The sequence below is a fragment of the Nanorana parkeri genome, unplaced genomic scaffold (genome assembly GCF_000935625.1).
Source record: "Nanorana parkeri isolate BGI_ZX_2015 unplaced genomic scaffold, ASM93562v1 scaffold1130, whole genome shotgun sequence".
Lineage (NCBI taxonomy): Eukaryota > Metazoa > Chordata > Amphibia > Anura > Dicroglossidae > Nanorana > Nanorana parkeri.
In genome coordinates, this window is record NW_017307398.1 from 206,698 (window position 1) to 233,607 (window position 26,910).

General features: G+C 40.6%; 1 protein-coding gene across 1 annotated transcript in view; it reads left to right on the forward strand.

Annotated features, from left to right (window-relative positions):
- The window catches only part of UGGT2 (UDP-glucose glycoprotein glucosyltransferase 2), a 214,568-nt gene that overhangs the window by 50,646 nt on the left and 137,012 nt on the right, over nucleotides 1-26,910 (forward strand). The window contains 4 exon segments of the mRNA XM_018568049.1: nucleotides 2,315-2,375; nucleotides 5,008-5,131; nucleotides 5,375-5,625; nucleotides 22,046-22,165. Of these exon segments, the coding sequence (XP_018423551.1) occupies nucleotides 2,315-2,375; nucleotides 5,008-5,131; nucleotides 5,375-5,625; nucleotides 22,046-22,165 (556 nt within the window).

Sequence of the window (26,910 nt, forward strand, 5' to 3'; positions counted from 1 at the left end):
CCCTCCCCCCAGACCGATCCCTCTGCAACATCTTCAGCAACATTTACAGCAAAATAAATTGGAAACGTAGCGGTCACATCTGTCCCCACTTCCACATCATTCAGCAAGGTCTCACTGAGGTCCCAGGTTTATTGCTTAGCTGTTGCATCAGGAAGTGCCAGGGGGGATGGTGATCAGGACATGGCCTGATATCATAATGAACTCAATAGTTGCACTCATCAATGCATCTATATATTGATCCATCTACAATAGGTATGTTCTCGAATAACCACCTTCCTCATATCAATTAAATGTGGGCTTTAAAGAGCCTTACAATAATATTTCAAAGCTGTATGGGAATCGCGATGATGCACAATGAGCGACCGTAATAGGTATCCAGTTTCTGATCGGGGCTAAATAAATTACCCAAACCCCCCACCAATCCTTCCTGAAAATCTGCCTGTTTTATTTACATAGAATCAGTAAATGTGAGTTGGGTGCTTATAGGATAGCAAATGTATGTTTTTGATTAGCCATGGTGCCTTTTGGGATCATATATCAAATAAAATAAATAAAAAGATCAAGACAACAGTATGATATAAGACAATAATACAATAGAACAAAATATAATAGCACTTGACCGCCAAACACACTGCAGCAGATAGTCGGCAGATAAAAAAACAGTACTCGCAAGGTCAGAGTGATTTAGCTTATGATTACTGCACAGACAATGAGATAATCCAGTTTTAGCAGTTGTTGCAAGGAAAATGGTGAACTGCTTGTTCTACATGAACTCTTGGTGCTCACCGTCATCCAAGTCTGGGGCCTCTCTGGTACTGTGATTTCTCCAATCTGGTATTCAGTGGTTGGCAAATTGAGCTGCATGAAAAAATGCTGCAGGTCATACCTATATCGTAATGCAACTGTTTTAAAATCTGTGAGCCAACAGACGGAAGGGGTAGCCCCCAAGCTACTGAATTTGGGCCTTCCAAAGTGCTTCCAGTGGAGTCAGGCCTCTGTGCTGCATAAGTGTATGTCTTGACATATTGTAAAAAATGTTAGCACCATCAAAGTATGGCTTGTTACACATTTTCTACATTATATTCTTTCATTGTACTGTGTATTTATGCAGTTTACAAAAAAATGTCTGTGCAGTAGGTCTGAGGGCTGTGTACCCTGTTCAGTGGGGTGCAGGTCTAAAATGTGCCTGAAGATCCTCTATAGCATCAGGGTAATAACTCAAGGGCCAGTGGCTCTGTGGTTTTTGTTATCGTATAGCTGAATAAGAAGTGGGGAAAGTTGCTTGTCCTGAGTAACACACTTCTCCTCTAAGACCCCATTCACACTGAGCGACATGCAAATCACGCGACTTTGAGCGACATTGAGCGACGAGCGACATTGAGCGACGTCTTCCTATTGGGCTGTATGCAATCAGGAGCAATATCGCTCAAAATCGCTCTAAAAAAGGGTCATGTAGAAGCGACAAGCTACCAGCGACGAGCTACAAGCGATATTGAGCGACATTGAGCGACGAGATGTGAACAGCTACATTGAAATGTATTGGTGAAGCTACATAGAGCGATATAGTGCGGAAATATGAGCGATATCGCTACAAAAATCGCGCGATAAATCGCTCAATGTGAACGGGGCCTAAGAGTACAAGCAAAGTTAGCAATTCCTCATATTTTGTTTCACATGTCTCCATTCTATTGGCCAAATCATTTTATTCTAGCTTATGTTGACAATGCATGTTCCACTTTGCTGACAAAGAGTTCCAAGTCATACTTAGAGTGGAGAGACTAGAAGTGAGATCTAAGGTCTTCACCTTCCTCTATATCTCCAATTTCTGAGGCCAGAGTTCAGGTGTCAGCCAACTTGAGTGAGCCATGTAAGGCTGGGTACTCATACAGTACACCCTGATGTGTTTCTCTGTGTTATCCCTCCTGCCGATCCCCCGAAAAAAGGTGTCTGGCCCCCTTTTGGGGTTTTGGGGTGCGTGGAGGAGGTGGAGAGCTTCTGCACTTGTGTGGCATTGCAAGGGTCTTCTGGATCATTGAGCCTCTGTATGGAAGCAAATTCAGTTGGCTGGAGCAGGAGTCCAAGGGGTTGCACATCCTCGCTCCTGCATGTTCAAGACACTCCCCATTTGATGATTTATTTGATTAATTCTCTATTTTTGATTTGATTAATTCTCTCTATATAACTTTTCTCTATTGTGACTTGTGGATGGTTTTTTTTTCATTTTTTTTTTTTTTAGCCAAAAGATGTAGATGTTCTTAAAATGCTAGAAAAACATAGATGTCCCTGGAGTAAAATGTTTCATTCTTTTTGACAGGTCTCTGACCAGAATTGCATTGAACCAGGAGATGAAAAAAGAAATTGAGGAAAATCAGAAGGTTTGTTATTGTAATGGTGATCTTATTTATATGCATTTATAATATATCTCGATGTTTCACTACATTATAATCAGGGCATACATCTAGTATTTTGTGTGCAGGTGGCTAAATTATATCATTAGTGATGAACAATCAAGCATTAGTCATAAGTTATTTTTGTATACTCTTTCAATTATTTATTTAGTCATGACTTAGGAAAACTGCTGAAAACAAAAAAGGCCATGTGTACGTTTTGATTTGATGCTACGGTCAGGGTAGACTGTCCATTTAAGATCAAGACAATTCTGAGGTGCACAGCTGTTGGCTGTTCTGGTCTGTAACTTGAGTCCTGTAGTTGGCACACAAATTATGAATTACTTATCTGGCCTTGTGTTATACGCCTTTGCAAAAGTGTTGATGACTGCTTGAGACTGTGGTAATGCTTTATAATTTGTATTAAATTCATTTATGTTGATTTCTCTAATATGCCGTACCATCTTTATCAAAATACATAGGAAATCATATATTTTTAGTGTCCCCGTATACTCATTTGGTATTCTCACAACATAAAACTGGTTTAATCTAGCATTAGCAGAATGTCAATTATAATAAAAGCGTTTTTTATTTAGAAATACCTGCACATTTAATATACAGATTGAAAATGCAGTTCATACATACATTTAAATATGTTACATTAATAAATATAGTCCCAGTATGTCAAAGCTCCACGGAAAGCAAGCAAATGTGCTGAAGCTAAATAATGAAATGCTTAATTTACCTTTGAAATGTGTGTGACCAATGCATTGCTGTTTTATAAACTTTATCTTATTTCACAAAAGGGAGATCTAAGTATTGGCTTAGGTCCTAAAATACTGAGATTCCTTACACAGAGATTCTGAACATCAACATGGTTGATGTTTGAAAGTGGAAGATTTGTGATCTAAGCAATTTTCATGGTGGAATGATTGTCTGTGTTAGGCATGGTGGTTGCATAATCTCACAAGCTGCTTAGCTCTTGAAATTGAAGCTTTAAAGTCTCTTCTGTTGACACAGAATGATGCAAAAATAAAGTGTGAAAGCATCACTTCCATGGTCATGTAACCGTGAGATGAATGCCCAAACCTTTTCAAGTTGACAGGAAATCCACATCTGCTCGCTGTGATTCACTCATGTCACCTAAGGTGGAAATTGGGGTACTAAAGCTGGACAGCTGAAATATGGAATTTCTACTGCAATATGCTCATGGATCCCTACCGTCTTGTGTCAGCAAGTGAAACTGGTGGTGGTGTAAAGCTGGAAAGTTTTTTTTTTATTATTTATTTTTTTACTTGACACACATATTGGTTATTATTTCCAATTAAGCAACATATACGAGTAGCATGGCTAACCATGTGTACCTTTCCATGGATAATAGATGGATGTACCCAGTATGAAGGTCACTGAATGAATGTTTTCCAAAAATAATTGCTGTCTTTGCTCACCAAAGGAACTCGCTAAGAAATTGTGTCGAGGTACTTTATTCATTTTAAAAGAATATTAGGTCACTGAATGAATGTTTGCCAAAAATAATTGCTGTCTTTGCTCACCAAAGGAACTCTCTAAGAAATTGTGTCCAGGTACTTTATTAATTTTAAAAGAATATTATTTTTTTTTGCAAATTTCCGTTCACATGAGATATGTGTTTTAATTTGTGTACAACTGGTAGTTAAAACCCCAGATGCCTGTTTGACATTATATGCACATTCCATCTCTCTTAGAAGCACAAAGATTCAATATTACATGCATTTAACTTGGTGGAAATCTGAAAATGTGAAAGTAAGTGCAATGAGGAGATAATTAAAAGGATGTAAGCTGGACAGAAGCCCTTATGAGTTGTTTTGACATTTTTTTTTTTATATTCAGCTCCCCCAAGTGAATAGCACTAAAAGTTTCTAAGCCTGAGTATTTGCAGGCATTAAATTGGCATTGGCGAAGTAGTGCCTATAGAACATCCATCTAGCAGCAGGGGATGGTGGCTCCAGCTGTGCAGAACGGAATCATTCCCATTTGAGATAATGAAAGTCGAGCACCAAAGCGTAATGAAGGGAGAGAGATGACAAAGGTGTTAAAAGCTGAAAATATTATGATGATTGGGTTTAGTCAAAATAGCATCGCAGCTGCTAGGTAGCCTATGAAATCAGGGCATTGCTAGAAAGGTCATCTGAAAAAAATAGTTTGTTAAATTTTCTTTACAATGTATGTGTCACATTAGACTGTTTGCAAATGAAAGTTCCAAACGCTTTTTCTCTGGGTCTTAATGTGCTTTGTTTTGCATTATTAACTTTTTTTTTATCTTTGGAAATTCTCTGTTGGGATTTTACTTGTCATATTATTAATGGCAATCTGTTTTTGTGTGTAAATTAGCTTTTGCTGAATGTGCCAAATAGTTTTTTTTCACTTTCATTTAAACAGTTGGATGTAGTTGTGCTTTCCCACTTTTGTATTGGTTGGAATTATGTTGTAAGCTTTAGGCAGTCTTATGAGTGTTGTAACTATGTGTGCCATATTGGCTTATCTTTCTTTTGTGTCTCCCATTTACTTGCATGCAAGTGCTCTTTGCTAAATTACTTAGATAAGCTGTGTTTCTAAGGTTTTATTCTTTTTCTTCTGACAGCATCTAGCTGACACATATGGGATCCAGCCTGGAGATGCAAGTCTCTATATAAATGGCCTTCAGATTGACCTAGATGTTCATAATTCATTCAGGTAAAAATAGTTTTTTTTTCTCAATTGGTATTAGACAAACAAGAATTCAGGGCCTCTTTTGAGAGATGTGTTACATGGTAGAATTGTGAAGATTTTGTTCTTTCACATGCAATATAACACTTTTACCACACAGGGCATATTTAAGTGTGCAAACTAGAAATACTTGTTGCATTCAGATAGAGGCGGTGTGTATATATTAATCACTTAGATGTAGATCTTAAAACAATAACTCCCGGGTGCTTATGGAAATTACACTATAATGGACAGATACTTTGATGTGTTGTTGTTTGTAATCTTCATAAGATGCATAAGGTTATTGATGCAACATTGATGCTTTAGGAAACTTAGCTTCCTTTTTTATTTATTTTCTTAAAGTGTCCTAGATATTTTGAAAAATGAAGCAAAAGCTCTACATGGCCTGTCTGTTTTGGGAATAAAAAATGAGGATATCACCAAGTATTTACGCTTGCAAGTACATCCAGAAGAAGAAAGCTATGCCTTAGATATCCGTAATTCAGCTATTAATGTGAGTATTTCAAAATACATAATATATTTGAAACAATTTTGTAGTAACAATTTCTCAGTAACTTGTGTAGTACTGATGGTAAGATTAAAGAGAATATATGGTGTTTTTGTGTTTCTTTTTTGCTCCCATCTGTTTATCTCCTCTGTTGTAAAAGTCTCTTGTTAGAGACTGAATCCCTCAAGGTAAAATGTACACACATAAGTGAATGTGGCTAACCACTTAACTGAATGACTCTGTGCAAGGTTTCAGTTAGACAATGGGAGCCGTGACTTGACATTTTCATATGCCCAAGCAACAGTGTACTCCATAGTAACCTATCTATGGAATGGATAGAAAGACCTCTCCAGTGTCTAAACATGCTGTCAGTTAGCATTTGGAGAGGCTCAAAAACCTAGAAAACCTTATTATACAAATACTAACTTGAACTTTATTCAACATCACTGACTAAATGTGATACTCAGGAGACATGAGGCCCAGCACTGATTTCCTAGTTCAAGTGGGCATATTAGACCAGTTTTGGGGCTCCTGAATCAATCGATAACATTCTAATATGTTTTCCATTCTGGAAATAATTACAGGTTTAGGTCAGTGTTTACTACATCATTCCTCCATACAGAGTGAATGCATGGCATATGCATGCCAAACCCTCATTGTGGTTACATATTGTTTTCACACAAAGAAAATTATGTTATGTGTGAATAAGTATTATTATAGCCATGAAAATAAACACATTTGAGTGCAGAATTAAAGCAGAGCCTTTGGAAAATGGTTATTTCTGATCAACACAAACTAAGGCAAAATGAAAGTATTTTATATTTTTACTAAACACAAAGTACAATTTTCTCTGATCCTATGCAGGTATTCATTTACCTGGCTCCTCCGTATGGCTTCTGAGCAACACTGTAGCCCCTGACCACTGCTATAACATGCATCCTCCCTCTCCTTTGTGTAGTTAGAAGCTGCACTGGACTCGGGAAGTATGTTGTCTGAACTTCAGAACACACTGGCCTGCATTTGTTCCGGCTCAGATTCAAGAACATTCAATAGGTTGGAATAATGCCAGATAAGTGATTCTACCGATCAGTACAATCAACTTTAGAAAATAGATGCCAAAATGAAGAGTGATTTCGTAGGTGACAGAATGATTTAAAGTGGGGACTATGTAATTAGATGATCTTGCTTCTGTACCCTATAACTGTAAAGCTTGAGTGCAGTGAACCTTTAAAAGTAAATAGTTATTGCACAAAAGGTTTTGCAGTTTAATACCTAATAACTCTGACTGGGGAGAACTGATTATTTAAATGAATATGCAAGATTTGTATAGCCCCAACAGTTTGCAATATAAGGGAATACAGGTCATTTGCATTACAATCCAAGAAATGAGGGTTAGGAGAGCCCTGTTTGTGAGATCTATAGGTGACATGGAAGGAGTGATTAAATAAGTAGGCGGAGAACAAGGAAAGAGCAGGGGGTGACCAGTGCATGAGTTAGAGAAAAGGGGAAGATGCCAGTAGCGAGGGAGAGATTGAAGATGTGATGTTAGAGAGCCCAGACTAGAGCAACAGGGTGACTGGAGTAGTTGTGAGTGAAGGGGTTCAGGAGACAAGTGGTTAAGCGGGTGTCAGATAAAATTTCAGCAACTTCCTCTGCAGTAACAGGGTCAAAAGAGGAAAGTATTGAATGTGATTGTAGACATGGTATGTTAAGTAGGGGAGATCTAATCACGAATTGCATCTGTCTTGTTTTTTTAACTGATGTCCTGTGCAGCAAATGAGTTAGTGGGTGGAGGCAGCGGGGGACAAAGAAAGAAAAGTTGACAAGGACTGTGATTAAATATTTTCTTTTGCCGGCATGGTGGGAAGAATTATAAATCAGTTAGGGCAGATATATATAGGACAAAGTTTTGCAAGTATTTAGTTTTATGCCATACTCACTGAAGAGCACAGCTATATCTTTTAAGTCTTCTGGTGTCATCTGTTTGCCAGGATTGTAGTGGATACAGGCTTTTTGGGTAGTGAGGGGAGCAAGTGTGTTCAGGCAGGATTAGGAAGGAGTTGTTGTAGACAGAAGTGGCCACGGCAGGACAGGGTTGAGATTTTGTTACAGAAGTATTCAGTAGCAGAACAGAGAAGGGTTAAAGTAGCAATGGTTTCCACAGGTAACTGCTGTTTAACTAATAAAGTTGTGATCAGAAAGAGGAAAAGGAATGTTGGAGAGGCTGCATGGAGTGCAGAGTGGGGGGGGGGGAATACAAGGGCAAGGGTGTTGCCATCAGTGAGTCTAAAGGTGCCCATAACTGTAAGATTATCATACGATAATCGTATGCGATCGTTTTTTCGTACGATAATCGCGCAGTGTATGGGCAGTGTGCGACCGCCAATACTTTACAATCGTTCGACTACCCGGCATGTTCGAAAGCCTGTGCGTAATCATACGATAATCGTTCAATGGGTGGAGTAATCGTTCGTCAACAATCGCACCATTCGTTCAGCGCATGCGTTAAACGAACGGACAAGCGGAAGTAGAATGGCGGCTGCTGGCACTACTCGCAGCATCCACACCTCTGTTTTGGTACCCTCATGGACCACTCGCTCAGCCATTGCTGGGGCTACATGTTGAGTACAGATGCACACCATAATCCATATGTCCTCATGTAGCTGACACATGTGGACCAGTCCCCATGTGGACCACACATGAGGATGCTAAAAGTAACCCCGTAATAATTGCCATTAACTCCATCCAACGCAAAACATGCAACATGAACAACATGCCCATTCTCCTTTGGGACACAGTTGGATAAACGTCAAATTGTCAAGTACGCCCTACACATGTGTATGCTGTGTCCCTGGCCATTGCACAGCTGCGACATGCATCAGGGAAAGCACGCTTTCCCACAAAGAAACATCCCTGACAAACGCATGCACAGCATCAGCCAAGCAGGAAGACTGTAAAGCGGTCATGCCTGAAATGAGGACACTGACACAAGGCATACATTAATAAAATATTTATATAGTAAAACCACTAAATAGAAATCCAAGCCAGGGTTTGGAGGGCTTGTAAACAGGGGCAGGGCAGTGCAAATGCCAACGTGGCAAATCTGTCAAAACGGGGAGCTGATGTGTCCTACAGCTTCATCACTTCGTCACGCTCATCCTGGAGAGCCCGCCTCAACTCCACCATGTGCTCCATAATATCTTCCAGGATGGCACAACAGCGGCTAACAGCAGCGCAAACTCCACCCAGTTGTACGGAGCTGCAACATGAACTGTAATGTAATCATCAAATACAACACGCAATTACAATGTGTTACCAAAATCACTGGGTATGTCATTTGTCAAAAACAGGACATACCAGATGGGAAAGTGGAGGATGGTCCTGCAACGCTCTCACTCCCCTCTGATACAGCTTCCTCAAGTATCACTATCATGGAAAAAAGGCAATGGAAAGCTTAACATGCAGCGTATAATCATCTCATATGTTATTTAACATGTATTAAAGTCCACATACCAGAACATGAGCTCTCTGACAATGGACTCTTCTCCTCGCTGTCAACAAGGTCCACATTAACTGTAATGGAATCAACACATGGAGGTCATAAACATGTGAAGTAATCAGACCATGCCCTAATGTTGTAATACAACAGGACATACCAGAAGAAGAGGACAAAGAGGAGTCCACAACCTCGACCACCACGTCAGCCTCCTCCACAACAGCTTGCTCCATGGCCACCTCAGAAGCACCCTCGCTGCCCTGCCTCCTCCGCTCCACACTCCTCTGTCCTTTTAACATCAAAAAAATACAATTGTCATATGAGGCATCCACAACATGGCATGTACATATATGTGTCTCTTAGGTCTGGACATGATGCATAGAATGACACCTTGTCTTCTCTAGCTTTTCATGGACAGACATGGAAGTTGGAGGAAGCAAATACATCAAATATATCAAACTTCATTACATCACTGCATGCTCCACTACTCCTCTGAAACTAGGCCTGGATGGCCACATCCAACATATCTCCCATCATATGTGTAGATGCAATAATAATAAAGCTCACACTTACCCCTACGGATCAACCTGTGGATACTTGCAAGCTGGGCAGTCTCCCTCAACATCAGGTCACACCAGCGTTTGCGCAACTGGTCTTTGGACCTGGTCACATTGAACTTGGCCTGCAAGCTCTGAACCACTTCATCCAGGATCCGGTCCTTCCTGATGTTCCTCTGCTCATATGTCCTTAGCTTGCAGTCATAATCCTGCTGCTCCATTATGTCCACCAACTCCACCATTTCCTGTAAGGACATACAGGATGCCCTCTTGGGCCTGCTATCCTTCCCCTTTGCAGCACTGGTCTTTGTCTGTGACCTTGATTGTCCCTCCATTTTGTCAGTGTGGGCCAGTGGTACCGTACGAAGCGGTAATCGTACACACCTGTATGAAAGAGCGTGGCCAACGGGTCTCCGCAAGTACGATCGGGCCTTCATATTTTCGGCATCGAGGGAAGCCATACCTTTCCGAACAAACGGTCGCTTGTTGGCTGGTATGTAGTATTCCATAACAAATCGTGGGCAATGCATGACAGGAGGGTATGTGTAGCAGACCATAGCACATTAAGTGACTCTATGGCATTAGACAATATAACTAGAACTGGAGGTGACATGTTTCATATCTGGGGCACAGATCAACACTATTCCCATTGCCATTGCCTACCATGTGCTTCACATACATTTGCCCCAAGCTATGTTTTTGGAAAGGAGCAGGATGTGGCTGACAAATGGGCCTACTGCAGTGTGTCACACATGGCCAACATTGGAATGAGCACCATGTTCATAACATTAGCATGACGGACAGGGCCTGGATGAGGCAGGTGTATGTTATGTTTTTACAATGTGCCTGGCACATGTGTGTTTTTTTTCTCATACTGCACCATATGTATATGTTTCACTATTGATTATATGTCACTGCCCATTACCACATGTCCAAGGTGGATATAAACCATTGGGGTACACATAGTCCTACAATGTGTAGGTGTGTGATTTGTTTTTTGCATGGCCAGGTTGAGGATTGGACACCCACGAATCATTCTGTCTCTCAATTCCACAGGCATTATGACAGAGCGTGTCACTCATCCCGAATTCCTGACCCAATTAATTGTTCTATTTCACGAACTATCATGTCTGTGGAGAGTGCGGAGCAATGATTATTGTAATCGCTCCAAGCGAACGGAGGCTTATATGAAACTAGCAGAATTTTGTAAGACCATCTTGTCATGTGCAGACATAAATTACGTGAAACTGAAGATGGCAAACCAACGGGCCGTCTATAGGAAAGAGCAGAAGAAAGTTAGCTCATCCCACAAGTCAGACGCGGCTGCTGATGATGTGTACCAGCCCAGACTCTGGTATTATGAGTCTCTGCGGTTCCTGGATGATGATGAAGAACCACGGCCATCTATCAGCAGCCTGGAAACGCCACCTACTCACGAAGAGAGTGCTGCATCCGATAGCGAAGAACCGCCCACGGAAATTGTGGAGAACACGCAGGTAATGCATGATGTATTGACCATGTGTGCTTACAAGTAATAATTGTTGCGTTACCCCCCATATGTATGTAGAACACACAGATGGAAATTGAAAAATCATAATGTTTATTGAACACAACCAATAATGCATAACAACATATGTTTTACAGAATTATTAGATTGATTTATTTTAATTTTAAAAACAGTTTTTTTTACTTTACTTTGACTATCACATGGGGGGCTTACAAGCCCCCGCATGTGATAGCAGATGGTGGTGACAGGTACTCTTTAAGGTGATGCTGGGGGTCCAAAAGACCCCCAGTGTCACCTTTACACTGGAAATAAGCTATTGAAGTGCAGATCGCACATCAATCGCTTTTAGCTGGGATGCAGGAACCCAGAACTGACAGCCCAGGGACCAGAAGTGATGCAATCTGCATCGCTCCCGGTCCCATAGAATGGGGAGGGGATCGATGAACGGAAGTTAGTCGACCTCCTCCCCAGCTCCCCGCGGACACCAAGGAAGCAAAACAAACGACAAACGCACTCAACAATTTGTCACCAGTTATACAGTAAGGTGCACACGACATGGGCTTTGAACAGTAAAACAGTAGAAAGGTATCATGGTACACTCGCAAACCTGCATGTAAAACAACTTGTCTCACCAATAAGGATAATAACAGAGGTTTGGATACACGTCTTCTGCAGAGGATGTGAAAGCCGCACTGCCGCGCCAAGGCACCTCTTATAGTGCGGTCCTAACATGTTGTGTGCACCTTACTGTATAACTGGTGACAAATTGTTGAGTGCGTTTGTTTTGCTTGACCGATTTGGTGCAGCGACGCATGGGGTTTCTCAGCTGCCACTGGGATGTGCGGGATCCCTTGTGTGTTTCTGTGCTTTTAAGGAGGTTGGGCTTCCTCCTGACAAACCTGCACCCAATTTGAAATCTTCTGCCCCCATGTGCTCCAAGATGGAGACTCTCATAGTTTAGAGTTAGGACCGCACTATAAGAGGTGCCTTGGCGCGGCAGTGCGGCTTTCACATCCTCTGCAGAAGACGTGTATCCAAACCTCTGTTGTTATCCTTAGTGGTGAGACAAGTCGTTTTACATGCTGGTTTGTGAGTGTGCCATGATGCCTTTCTACTGTTTTACTGTTCAAAGCCCATGTCGTGTGCACCTTACTGTATAACTGGTGACAAATTGTTGAGTGCGTTTGTCGTTTGTTTTGCCTGGCGACAGGTAAGTCGCCAGAATCGCTTCTGCTGTAAAGCCGACAGTCTGCTCTACAAGTTTAAACAGACTCCCAGCGGCAAAAGTCGCCCGGAGTCTGTTTAAACAGCCCCGATGCTGGCGACGTACACTGTATGTCGTCAGTCACGAAGGGGTTAATCGATCAAAAAGTTTAACGATTAATCGAGGAATTAATCGTTAATTTTCCCAGCCCTAATTATAATACATGCATTAAAGTTACACTTGACTTTCTAGCCAGTCATTGGTAACACAGGTGGCAACCACATGCGTCCCTGCCATTCCACTGCACCAGGCCCATTGAAATATTCTAGGTATTTTTGCCTACCGTGCGGACGTAGTTGGCAAACGTCCATGCATGGGACCCAAACCATGAAGGGCATCCACATCATGCCTCCACTCCCCTGGCTGTATGATGCCACTCACAACATCCTCCTGGTCTAGGATGTGTGTGGGCATGTAGGAGATGCCCTGACGTCTTAGATAATTGTGCAGGGTACAGCAGCAGTACAGCAATTTCGGTAAACTCATGTTGATGGGAGTGTGTAGAATGCGGAATCAGTATGCCATTATGCCAAATGCATTCTCCACCACTCTGCGTGCACGGGATAAGCGATAGTTATATATGCGCTGCTGTGCTGTCAGACCGCGCATGGGAAAGGGCTTAAGTAGGTGATCTCCAAGGGCAAAAGCTTCATCAGCGACAAAGACAAAATTCATGCCATCTACGGTTTCCTCATTGTTTGGTAGTTGCAGGGAACCGTTCTGTAGACGCATGTGGAAATCACTCCGCTCCATCACACCACCATCGAAGTGTCTTCCATTTCTGCCAATGTCCACATACAGGAATTCATAAGTAGCATTAACCACTGTGAGTAGGATAATGCTAAAGTACCCTTTGTAATTAAAGTATAATGAACCCGAGTTTGCAGGACGTGTGATGCGGACGTGTTTCCCATCGATGGCACCTCCGCAGTTGGGGAAATTCCACAGGTCATTGAATTGCTTGCCAATCCGCTGCCATTCAGCTGCATCTGTGGGGAACTGAGAGTGAAACTTCATTAGATATGTGACACTTGACAAGACATGCGTTATGCTGACACATTTTGGGTACTTTCTCTGCACAGGACAGTGTATGCACCCTGGAGAGTATACCAGGACCCTCTACTGCCCCACTACCTCCCATTATTACATGCAAGAGGCCAGCTACCGACCGGCCAATTGAGAAGTTTCTCACCAAGGCATCTGCGGCCCTGGAGAAAGTGCCAGATGAGAGTACCCTGTTCTTCCAGGTAGCAGCACTGAAGATGCGCAGTTTGCACAGAAAATTGTTCTAGGAATCATGCACGACGGGGAAAATGGCTTGCTGAGTTATAATTACCTTAATACGGGCTCAGGCAACAGTGCACGTGGGGACACACGTGTGCTCATGCATGATGTGGGAACACAAACGCATGAATCACTACCAAGATTGACACACCAGCAAATACCACCATATTACATGCAACACTACTTACATCAGCAACACCCACACAGGGAGCATCCGGGGACACACTGTCATGGCCCATGGACAAGTACAACAGCATCCCAACACCCACATGCAGGAACAAAGGTTTGGGCGGGTTGTGACATCTCCGGAGCAGGACACACAGGGGTGGCCCATGGACAAATCGTACACGAGTCTTTAATGGCGAAGCTGTGGCTAACTGCATGGCTAATGTATTACCATGTGCAAACAATAAAACGTGTGTTGTGGAACAGTCTCAAAGCCTATTTATTTTTCATAAGGTGCAATAAAAAAATGTACCTTGAAATAGTCAGCACGCAACACTCGGATGATTGCTGCACACGTTTGGGGGATGAAGTGCCTGTGCCGAGATTCCTGTGGAGAACTTGAGGTCTTCTAAGCTTCGATCAGTAGCGAGGAATCGTAGTGTTGCCATGAGCCGCTGGTCAGGGGGAATTGCCTTACGTCGCACAGTATCAACCTTCTGGATGTGGGGGGACACCAGAGCCAGTAGGTGATTGAATGCTGCATCTGACATCTGGAGGTAATTCCTGAAGTCATCAGGGTTGTTCTCCCTCAATTCCTGCAGCAGTGCAAAATGTGAATACATGTCACGTTGCCGCAACCAATTCTTGATCCAGCGTCTTCTACGCGATGACCTGCGTTGCTGCCGAGCTTGAATGAGAGAAAGACCAACTATCACAATAGCCATGCTATTCATATCCTCAGCGATCCTTTGCTTTTCAACAAGTCTGGGAAGAGAAAGAATGCTCTGGATTCTTGCCTTTTAAAGGGCATTGTACGAACGATGACGCCCAGTGCTCGGGGTCAAACGATCACTACCGTCGGTCGATCAGAATCGTACGATTATACATACGGTCGTACGATTTACCGATCAACTTTGGTCTGTGCAAGATGGGTGCATCGATCATTGATCGTGCGATTATTCGATCGTCGAACGGTTCATGTCGTATGATAATTGTGCAGTGTATGGGCACCTTTTAATGTGTGTCCGTTGTGTTAGCTTAAAGATTAGATGAAGCTGAGAGGTTGCCCGGGTGTTAGCATTAACAGACATGTTGCCATCACCAAGACTGATGGTGGGTATTTAAGAGGAAAGAATGTCGGGTAGCCATGCAGGAAAGTAATTAAGTAAGCTTGACATTGGTCTAGGACAGGGGTAGGCAACCTTGGCTCTCCAGCTGTGCTGAAACTACAAATCCCATAAGGCATTGCAAGCCACAGGCATGACTCCCAGAGGCAGAAGCATGATGGGATTTGTAGTTTCAGCACAGCTGGAGAGCCACGGTTGCCTACCCCTGGTCTAGGAGGCTGATCAAATGGATGCAGTGAGCTTCAAAAGAGAGGGAGAGAAAGGTATGTGAAGGAAGACTTTAAAAAGTGCTTTGTGGGGATAGAAGGATTACAACTCCACATCCCTTTTGTCACTTGGTCTGGGTAAGTGAGGCCAACATGGAAGAGAGCAGCTGGGAAGCCAGAGTCAGATCATTTAATTTGAGAGACTTATAGCCCTAAAGGATTTGCTATATCAGACTTTTCAATCTATATTTCCCTGTCTATTATTTTGAGGATCTACATCCAAGTGATACACAAATAAGATACAGTATTGTTAATAGTTAAGGGACTTGAATGCATTTTTAAGATTTAACTCCTGAGTTTAGTGTCACTTTAACTTGCAAATCCCTGACCATAGGGGTTCAACCCTTAACCTAATGCCTAACTAACTTTACCCCCTAATGACCATAATTAACCTTATTGGACTAATGAAGTTTGGGTACCAAATGATATCACTAGAACTGGAATGTTTCCTCCAGCAACATTCAGCTAATTTATAAATATGGAAAGGAAGGAATACACTTAAGTGTTGCCATCAACATTGTGTGTCTTAATTTCTTAAGTTTAAGACTGTAGCATAATGCAAAAAATCTTTCTGTACTATATAAGGAACTGCAGATGCAGGATCTTCCCGAAATAACCAACTATAAAACTTGTGGTATGATGTAAATTTACATTTTCCAAATGTCTCTTTCCTTTATATATACGTTGCTTGCTCTTAATTAAAATTATATGCATAAAATCCTGCCCACCCCAACATTTATTCTGTTTTAATGAAATCAGCAGCTAAAGTAATTGTCAAGTCCTCAAAAGAAGATGTACTTATGTTATGGACAGGTCCTACAATTTGATGTGGTGAGCGTTGTCTGTTTTAGTTTACCTTCTTCTATACACAATTAAGGGCTTGATTAAAGATTGGTAGGATGAAACTGACATGGTAAACATTTGTTAGTAATTATTCTTGGTTGGAAAGCACAATGTTTTGTTCTTATTATTTCTCTACCTTCTCATATGTTGTAGTGTAAAGTAATTAACTAGTGTCTGCTAAGATAAATGGCACATTAAAGCAAAATACACAGAAGAAAAGCATAAACTATAAGTCTGAGTCACTATTTTACCATGTTATTTATGTGCATGAAATCTCAGTCTTATGCAGTTATAGATATATTTTGGGTATTTCACCATGGTTAGTTAGCTGATAACATTTAGTTATTACAGGTCTTATTAGAGTAAAAAAAAATACCTTAATTATTTTATAGCTAATGATTCATAAGCTATGTTAATATATACAATCTATAGTGGTGACAAGTATATTTGTCAGCATAAAATGTATGTGATTCTTAAAATAGAAATTGTTCTGTCATAAATGATATCTGTTAGACATAACTACAGTATTAGATACAACTAAGGCTTTTCGCTATATGTCTGATAAAGGAACCTAGTGCACTGTAAACCTTCACTGTACAGTTTAGTTATCCAGTAAAAGACATCACTTTGACAACCTTTCTACCTTATGTATCTATGTGTTTTTGCATGCACCTTAACTTCTCTTTAGTTATTATTTGTAATGTATGTAAAAAAGATATTCCCTCTCGAAAGGAGAACTAATTGTTTGCCTATTAAAAACAAATCTGACCAGCCATTTCTGATCTTGCGCCTCCTAATATACGGAGTGATTTCTTCTTTTTCTTTCAATACTAAAGCTGAGTTTTCTTCTACTATGGAGAATTTTTGATCTTGTTTAAAGGGTAAAAACATTGTATTTCCCACTTTCCCTTTAGCTGGGCAGAAAATGCCATTACATAACTAGGAATAAAAATCCCTACTAATTTACATAACTTATACTCCCTCAACCATGTTTCCCACCTCTCCCAACTAAGACTAGATCTGAAAGAATGGAATAAACCACTCTAATCATGGATTTGGCAGAGCAGCTATATTAAAGATGGCTGCTCTTCCCCGGCTCTTACAGGTGAAACTCGAATAATTAGAATATCGTGCAAAAGTAATTGCAGTAAGTGATGCAAAAGGGGCCCAAGGACCCAAACTCTCACTCGTCCTAAAGGCTCAGGAGGTATTGGCCTCACCCATGTACAACGATATTACTGGGCTTGTCATCTGACCCGCATTATAGATTGGTCGGTTCATGCCTTCTGTAAGGACTGGGTTCGAATAGAACAGCTCTTGTCAGACATACCTATCAACTCCTGGCCATGGCTACAACGCCCCCATCTTCCAGCCCAAGTGTTAACTCATCCAACGACAGGTGCCTCCTTGCGTACCCTTGCCAACGTAAACAACAGAACGGCCCTCTCATCTGCTCTGGGTCCTCTTACACCGATCCGCATGAACCCGGTCTTGATAGATCCTTCTTGCGCCGATGATCCCCTGATGCTCCCCTGACTGCTCACATGTTCTTTGATAGACAGGGTGCATTCCGAACACATGCAGACTTGAATGCCAGCTGCCCCTCTTCTCCCATACCATTGTGGTCATACCTACAAATTCGCCATTTCCTCAATTCGCGTATGAACAGAGGCTCATTTTCACTATCTTTAACTCCATTCGAGAAGCTATGCACTTCCCCCCAAAGGGTAACGCATACAATATCAGCGACTAATTCCTTCTGAACGATTCCTCTAACCGGCTACCAACGCTCTCCACTAGGGTGTGGGAAGGCGATTTGTCCACTACATACTCAACACAGGAGTGGGAACCCATGGATTCTTTGATGCTGGGAAGCTCCCTAAACGTTCAAATCCAAGAGACTAACTACAAACTTCGCTTGCGATGGTACAAGACCCCAGCCCTACTCCATCGTATCTATCCAGATGCCCCCAATTTATGCTGATGATGCAACCAGGAGGTGGGCACACTCCTACATATATGGTGGTCATGTCCACTGATTTCACCTTTTTGGACAGAGGTTCATGTTCTAATTAGAACCATAACTGGTGTTTTGTTAGAATGTTCCCCAGCCTGCCTCTTATTATATAATTTCGATGTAACCCTACACATCTCCAATAATCTCTCCCAATCCATCTGCTGACCGCGGCAAAAAACGTGATTCCTCAACGTTGGAAATCACCTCTTCCGCCAACAATCCGGGAGTGGCTCTCACGGGGGGATATAGTGTCGACCATGGAGGAACTTCTATTTTCCAGCAGAGATGACATGTCCAGATATCTAAATGCTTGCATGTTGTGGCATCTATTTAGGGATTCAGGCTCATATGCAGGTCTTCAGCGGTGATTGACTGATTCTCCTCTCTTTTCAGCGCTCCTATCCCCCTTTCTCTCCTACTGGGGAGACCGGACGGAACCCTCTCCCCTTCTTGCCTTTTCCATTCGCGTATCTCTTACCACCCTCTCTTTGCCTAAACCCCCCCCCCCAACCTTTCTTTTTCTTTTTTCTTGTCCTCCTTTTCTCCCTTTAAACATCTCTAGACCCTCTGGAATGGTTACATTTCCCGATACCCACACAGAACCGCCCACATTGTATAATGCTCCTTGGGTAATGCCCAACCAATTCCACACCACCCCTCAGTGTATGGGGCTATGATAACTTTGCACCATTTTTGAGGCTTGATGGTTCCTTTTAACGGCCTAACCATGGCCTATACTACTTTTTGTGAAACGTTCTGTTTAGAGGATGGATGTGAAGCCATCCTATACGACATAGCCTTTTTCAAATATGCCCTTATTTCCCTTCCTAATTGTATTTCTTTATTGTACTCCTTTGTTGTATTGTTTTGGACAACTCATAAATGTTCATGAGCATTTGTCTAATGCCTGTGTATTTGTTTACACAGCATGAAATGCCTGATATGTCTGGAACTGCGATTTGCTTTTCCAGAAGATTCTATATCTGATTGTAAATTTTTATTTCTGTTGAAGATGGGACTGGTCAGGTTGATTTCCATTCATCTGCTATTACTCAGCATCAGAAAGAAACCGTTGCCTTTTTAATTGAGGCTGTGTGCTCCTATTTAAATTTAGAAGATTTCGCTGTTAAAACCAGAGGAATTTCAGGTTCTTTTATCCCCACTCTGGTGAAGGCTCGTAGATCTTCTTCTCTTAAAATGTATCACTGTATGTGGAAGGTTTACTTAACTTGGTTCGTGTCATTGGAGTTTTCCCCATGGGCTTTTTCTATATTGCAAATTTTGTCTTTCCTTCAACTAGGGTTAGATCAATGTTTAGCTCTCAGTAGCATTGAGGGTCAGATATCTGCCTTGTCTGCCCTTTTTCAATACCCTCTAGCTTCTAATTTCTTGATTTGTATATATTTCTGGGAGTTGCAGGTGTGGTACCTCCTGTTAGGTCGCCTCTTCCTCCTGGATTTGACTCTTCTACAAAAACCTCCTGTTGAACCAATTTTGATCATTCTTTATCATTGTTGTCCAAAAAGGTTGCTTTTCTTTTGGCAATTACCTCTGCAGGAATGGTTTCCAATTTGTCTGCTTTGTCTTGCTTGTAGAGAATGCTGTTTGGTTCTTCATAAGGACAAGGTTGTTGTTTAGCCCACAGGTTTTCTTTTTAACCAACTTTGGTTCAGCTTTTCATTTGAAAGAAGATATTGTTTTACCTTCACTTTTTCTAGCTCTTGTTTATCCTAAGGAAATGTTTTCTTTTGCGGACTATTAGAGTTTATCTGTCAGCCACAGCTGACATTCAGATTCTTTATTTGTTGTACCAGAAGGTTCCAGAAAAGGTTGATCAGCTTCTATATCCAATATTTCTAAATGGATTTGTCAGGTCATTTAAGCTCATGAGTTGCTGGATAAGGTACCTCTTTCTCCTGTTTCTTCTCATTCTACTAAGGCAATTAGTACTTCCTGATCATTACAAAATCAAGCTTCTGTTACCCAAATTTGCAAGGCTGCAACTTGGTCTTCTGTTCACTCTTTTGCAAAGTTTTATAAAGTTGTTGTTTCTGCCTCCTCTGGTGCTAGTTTTGGCAGAAAAGTTCCTCAGGCAGCTATTTAAGTATATTTTGACAGTTCATTTTGCTGAGGTGGTTTTTTTAGTGGTTGTGCCCGTCCTTCTGTTAGGACTGCTTTTGAATGTCCCTACGTCTCAGAATTCTTCAGAGCTGTATCCCTCAATGGACAATAGAGAAAATAGGATTTTTTTTTTCTTATCATAAAATCCATATCTCAGAGTCCATTGAAGCAGCTACATCCCCTCATTTCCTTTTATACTGCTTGCTTCAACTGGCATGTGTGAGGTGGGAAGGGTTATGCCGTTAAAATGGCAGGCTTTTATATATTTTTTGCCTTGTGTGCAATTCTCCTGGAAGCAGCAGCATAACCCTACGTCTAAGAATTCTTTCGAACGGTGTCCCTCTAAAGACTCCGAAAAAGGATTTTACGGTAAGAACAAAATCCTATTTTTGCACTCATATTACATTTAAGATCATGTGACAACATTTTACTTTTTATGGAATAGTTACCTGTAGTGATATGCGCAACCTTTTCAGTAGAGGATATGACTTTGGTTTTATATTGTTTGTATAAAGTCTTTATTTTACAAATTAACAATTGGGTTGGAGGGCTTTAGAATAATCTGTTATTGGTAGACATTATTTGTTGCTTATTTTCTTTGAATTGCTGAGAAAGTGCAGACATTTACCTACCTTGAGAACTGTTAAACTTTAATTTGTAAAAATCCCTTCTATAAAAATTAATGGAGCTGCATTAACGCGATAACGCAGACAAGGACATCAATACACACAGGGAATCTATCCTGTTTGTTTTCTGGCCATCAAAGTCCATCTGCATTAGAAATGCATAAGTACTAATTCTTTATTTCCTTCTATGTTGTCTTGAAATGGGTTGGGATTGTCAACAATTTTCATATTGCAGTTTTTTGGAACTGGGCTTGTAAAGATGAGTGTGATTTGCATCTCTGGATAAAGAGCCCTTTTCTGCCCTTTCTCACATTTACAGCCTTTAAATTATATTCCTTTGATTGAGGGGAGCTGTCATTTAGACATATTGGGATATACCAGACATAGACATTTGCAGCCAAGAAATTTATAGGAATGCACCCTATATATTCTGATCCCGTGGTAATTCCAAATTTATCTGAATAACATCTCCATTAATTCAAAAAAACTTTTGTTTTGTTGAGGTCAAAAAACCCAATCCCTTTTTAAGGTGAAGTGTATTTATTGCAAAGATTTAAGCAAACCATTCTGTTAGATTCATACTTTTTTTTTTTTTTTACAGATTCCTCCGTAAGGAATCCCAGTTGCCTTGTTTAGATGCGGCAGCTGTAACCGTTCAAGTTATTGACCGTGTGACAACAGTCGCATCTATAGGCAGCAGTCCACATATAATTGTGCATGATTATGTGCGTTTTGGAATAGATCACTGTCGCTGGGCACATCTATTCTGCATCCAGGGAGAGTGATCTATTCCAAAATGCATGCAATAATTTAGTTTGCGTACATAGTTTCATGAATATACTGTATACTTTCTAGTTTTTGCTCACAGATTATTCTGAGCAACTTTTTGTACTTATTAGCTCTTGCATTATACTCACGAGCCAGGGATGGAGACTTCTGTTATATATAGGTCATTGTATATGATTTGGTACGATCAAGAGGGAGAGATGATTAGATCTAACAGAATCACTTGGCACTTGTGTCCAGTTACTGCAGGGTATATGCTGCCCTAGTACACCTGCTAGCTTATTCCCTATAAGTCTTGACTCATTGAATTTTTGTTGTGCATCTCATTTGCAATGTACTAGTAATGGCTGTTTTTTTCTTTTTATAGTGGATTAATGATATTGAAACAGATCATAAGTATTCATCATGGCCTTCTAGTATTCAAGAGTTGTTAAGACCAGGATTCCCTGGAGCCATACGTCCAATCAGGCGGAACTTTTTTAACCTGGTTAGTATTTCATGCTATTTTCATAGTCTGCTTGTCTATCTGCTATTTTTTTTTTTAACATATACATGAAGCCATTTACATTTCTCCCTTACGCATGGTCTTGTTCTAACTTTATTGTGCAATTGATATATTGTAATAATTGTACCCACTACATCCAAATGAATAGCAGCAACCTGTATCTTCCAACTGTATATACCAATGTTTCTTATGACTTTTCAGTCAGTTTCAGTAAGATAATTATCAAATAGGATAGTCTTTTAGAATGCTGTAGTATTATTGTTAAAATCTTGTTTTTGGGCAGTATTAGAGATTGCATAAGGTAAATGGAAATACTCTTAAGTATGACAATTTATCATGATTTACTGAAAGTGCAAGCTTACCTTTTTCACAGAAATTAAAAATAGATGCTAGCTAGCTAATACTGCAAATTTTAATTTGCAGTATTTTTTATTTTCAAAGTACCTTTATAGTTTTATGTTTTTATTCTATGTGTTCTTTTGTGCAGTTTTCTTTGATTCTCGGATTATGTATTATGTGAGTTTTAACTAAGGAAACAATTTTCAAACAATTTTTGAAATCAGAAATATATGCAAAAATTTAGTAGAAAATTGTGAGTTTAGAGAAAATAGTAACAATATGGAAATAAAGGAAAGCACCTTGATGATGCTCGTAAATATGTATTGTTCTAAAAAGAAATTACAGTAATCTAAAAGAATTCTAAACCAGTAATACCCATATGTACAGTATATGGAGCACTTGATCAGAGTAAGTAGAATAAGCAGTCAAAAGCAATTAACTACAGAAGAGATAGATGTGAAGACAGACGAAATAGCGCTTAGTGAAAACTCTCCAAACTCCTCAAACATACAGTATTAATAAGAATAATATAATTACAATAAAATATATACAAGTACAGTATCATTGCTAATATTCTACATAATGTGGCAATGTTAATGCAGGGTTTTGGAAGTTTCTAGTACAGGCTTTCTCAAGCAGGTTTCTGTAGAACCTTGGGCTTTTTCCAAAATTTGGTAGAGATTGCTAGTGCAATAAGCAATGTCGAACTGATCTCTCACCTACACTGGCCACCAATGCAAGGGGTCACTTCTACACTGATTAGAAATGTAAGAATAAATAACAATTTCTACTGTCTGCATCTCTTTCCTTTCATTTTCTTTTAATGTTATCACTGCAGATGATGTTGTCATAAAGAGAAGGGGGTTGTAAAAAAAAACTATCTGCTCTGGGTGAGGTAAACCTCATTTTAAATTCTTTTGTTTAAAATGTTCTACAATTTAAGGAACACGCTAATGTACCGTGAACTATAGCTATAATTGATTTTAGCAGTGGTTGCCCAAGACCTGAAAATCATTTCAAGGGTTCCTCTGGGGCAAAAAGGTTTAGAAAGTCTGATCTAGTATCTTCTTATTATTGAAAAATGGCTATACCAATAATAATGCAACCGTTTCAATAATATTTATCATCATAATTAAACAAAGCTCCGATCGGTTGTTAGAAGCTCAGTGATAACTACAGTACAGCTCTGTTTCACTATGGGAGATCTGCATGTCTCAGTCACACACCATGCACCTCTTGATTCACGCAGCACACAGGTTAGTTTTTCACCATTTAATAGAGATCGAATCATATGTCAACCTTACCAACCCAATCCTAGGACAAATTCGAGGGAGAGGTAAGAAATCTTACCTGACTGGTGCCAAAACGCATCCTGTTCTCCAATCTCTTTATAATCAGGATTAGCAGACCTCCATACAGCCTGGGCGGGTCTACTGGAGCAGGGCATCTCCCTAGTCACTATGGCAAAACCATTCCAAGGATTTTACTCCAACCTGTTCACAGTTCCCAAACCAAAAACGGGGCAACCACCCCGTCTTGGATCATGAGGCCCTAATTGTTTACATTCAGGCCCAGAAATTCTGTCCAGCAGGTCTGGTAAAGGTTCTTCTGACCAAGGACACTTTCTGACCTCTGTGGACATCAAAGATGCATACCTACATGTCCCCATTTTTGCAGCATGCCAGCATTTCTTTCACTCTGCTGTGGGGTCCTCTGCACTTTCAGCTTGTGGCCCTGTCATTAAGCTGTCTTCTGTACCTCATGTATTCACCAAGCTGCTGGCACCTGTGCTAGCCTTGCTGCACTCCGAAGGCATTCCCATTGTACGATATTTAGATGACCTTCTGCTGAGGGAGCAGTCAGATAAGGTGCTGCCCAACAATGTAGCCACAATTATACAGACCTTGCATAGGTTCGGCTAGGTCCTGAACTTCCAGTCAGTGCTGGAAACAACTTATTGTTTGGAGTAACTGGATCTTAATTTAGACACTGCTCAAGCCAGAGTTTTCCTTCCTCAAGAGAAACTGTAAACTCTCCTCTCCCAGACTCTTCAGCATTGCGTGATTCTTTGATTTTGCATGAGAGTCTTAGAAATGACTTTGGCCTCTTCAAGTCAGTCCAATTTGCCCATGTCCTCTCCAGACCCCTGCAACACGACATTCTGTTGTTGTGGGGCAAGGCAGCCCAGTCCTTGGACAGATCAAATTGTCTGGTACTTAAAACCAGGTTGTCCTTGGCTTGGTGGCTCTAAAATCCTGTGCTTGAGTAAGAAATCCTTCCTCCTGATGTCTGCCCCTACCCTGCATCTTAGCAGGCTATTTTATATGTGCTATAATTTAGAATATAAATTCATACTTAACAAATATGTCATGGGTAGAAAAGGTGAAATGGAGGGGTTTTCTTTTTCTCTGATCCTTGCCAAATATCAGATACGTATCACTTTCTTGTCTGTTTTACATTTCCTTTATTGTTTCTAATAATTTTCAAAGTTTAACAATACCTCAGCATGTACCATTTTATTTAAAACAGCTGTAAGCTGCTGGCAGTCCTTTAACAAGACAAAACACGTAAACCTCTTCTGACACAACTGCAGCAAATTCTGTCTTATACATCAACTGTGCCAAATAAGATTTCTTGTGTTTTCTGTTGAGTGTTCATTTTTCTTTTTTTAAACTCTAAAGTTTAAATATGAAATAGAAGCATCTGTTGTGAACAAAGCCATTGCATTGCTAATGAGATAACCAGAAAATAAATACAATTAGTTGCTGCTGTTAGGAAGGAAATATGACAAAGATTAATGATGTACAATAGGCTTGCATAAAAAAAACAAATACTTGCCATCTGCTTTAATCATTGCACCAGTTTTGCAATAAGCAGAAGATGATTTTGTTTTTGGAAACACAAATGAAGGAAAAGTCATAGTGACCTTCTAGTGAAGGTTTTTCATCCCCCACTGTTTTATGGTCCATTTATATGTTGTGGCAATATGCGTGCATACGCGCACTAGGATAACGCATGGCAATTCAACTGCTCAATGTGCAGTGCTTTACAGTGCCATTCATTGTACTGTAGAGCCCAAGGCATCGCAGCGCTGTGTGGTAAAAAAAAAAAAGGGGTCAAGGCCAAATGCGTTGCAAAGTAATACATGCCAACATGTGCGTTTACACACCACAATGGAATTCATTTTAAATGGATTTTTGAATCAAAAATAAATCTTATATCAGAGTAAAAAATAAAATTGCATAATATATAAGTCTTAATTTCTTTTCCAATAATTTATCTAAATATTTTACTTGCTGGTCAGAAGCCCACTTCTCTCTTATCCCTTTCTTTACCTGTGTCCTTCTGTTCTCTCACTGTGACTCTCCCTCATCAGTTGTCTTGATATGCTTGTGTTGTCCCCCCTTTTCCTCCTTCCTGATTCTTGGGTACGTCATCTACAGTGTCTTCTCTTTCCTTTTGTGCGTAGTATTCTCTGTTGAGTCTCTCATTTCACCATGAATCCTATGGGTTCTGGTTCTACACCAAGCACGTAACCTAATATTTTTTTTCTGAAATTATCCCCCCTTTTTCTAACGTTTACAGTACTTCTTCTTTTTTTTTTTTTCTTTCTTATTGCTGAAATTTTCGCCTTGTGAATAATTGACCTGGACTACAGATCCTGTTCTATACACTGAGTGGCCAGATTATTATGACCACCTGACGTTTGTAGGCAAATTAGCTATAATTTCGCTCTGAAGTTGCTAGAGGGCCAGACCATTATAAATAGGGAAGCAGGTTGTTTACCACGACAGTAGAAGTGATATTTTTTTTCTGAAGATATGGGTAAACAACGCGATTTAACAGCCTTTGAACGTGGGATAATTGTTGGCGCTCGGAGCCATGGAGCGAGTATCAGCAAAACAGCAGAATTCGTTAAATGTTCAAGAGCAGCTGTTAAAGTGTTTAACCACTTCCGGGCCGGCCGTAGTAAAAAAAAACGGCTGGCCTGGAGCTCTCTAGACCTAAGCTGGGCGCGTGCGAGCGGGAAACGGCCGAAATTTAAAAACAGGCAGCGATGCCTGTTACCATACAAGCAACTGGGGGGTCCTAGATAACATTAGGGGACTTGGAGATCCCTGATGTCTCCGTAAAGAGGACCTGTCACATATTTTGATATCACATAGGGGTTTTTTATTAGCCCCGTATGTGATAGCAATAAAGTTTAGGAAAAAAGGGAAAAAAAAATGTAAGTCCCCCCCCAAAATTTTTTTTAAAGTTACACATAAAAAAAAGAATAAAAAAACAAAAAAATGTTTTAAGTCCTCACCCATACATACACGCATGCAAACATGCGTCGGGGGCGCATACGTGCAAAAAAGACGATTGCGCCCATTACGCCGCACATG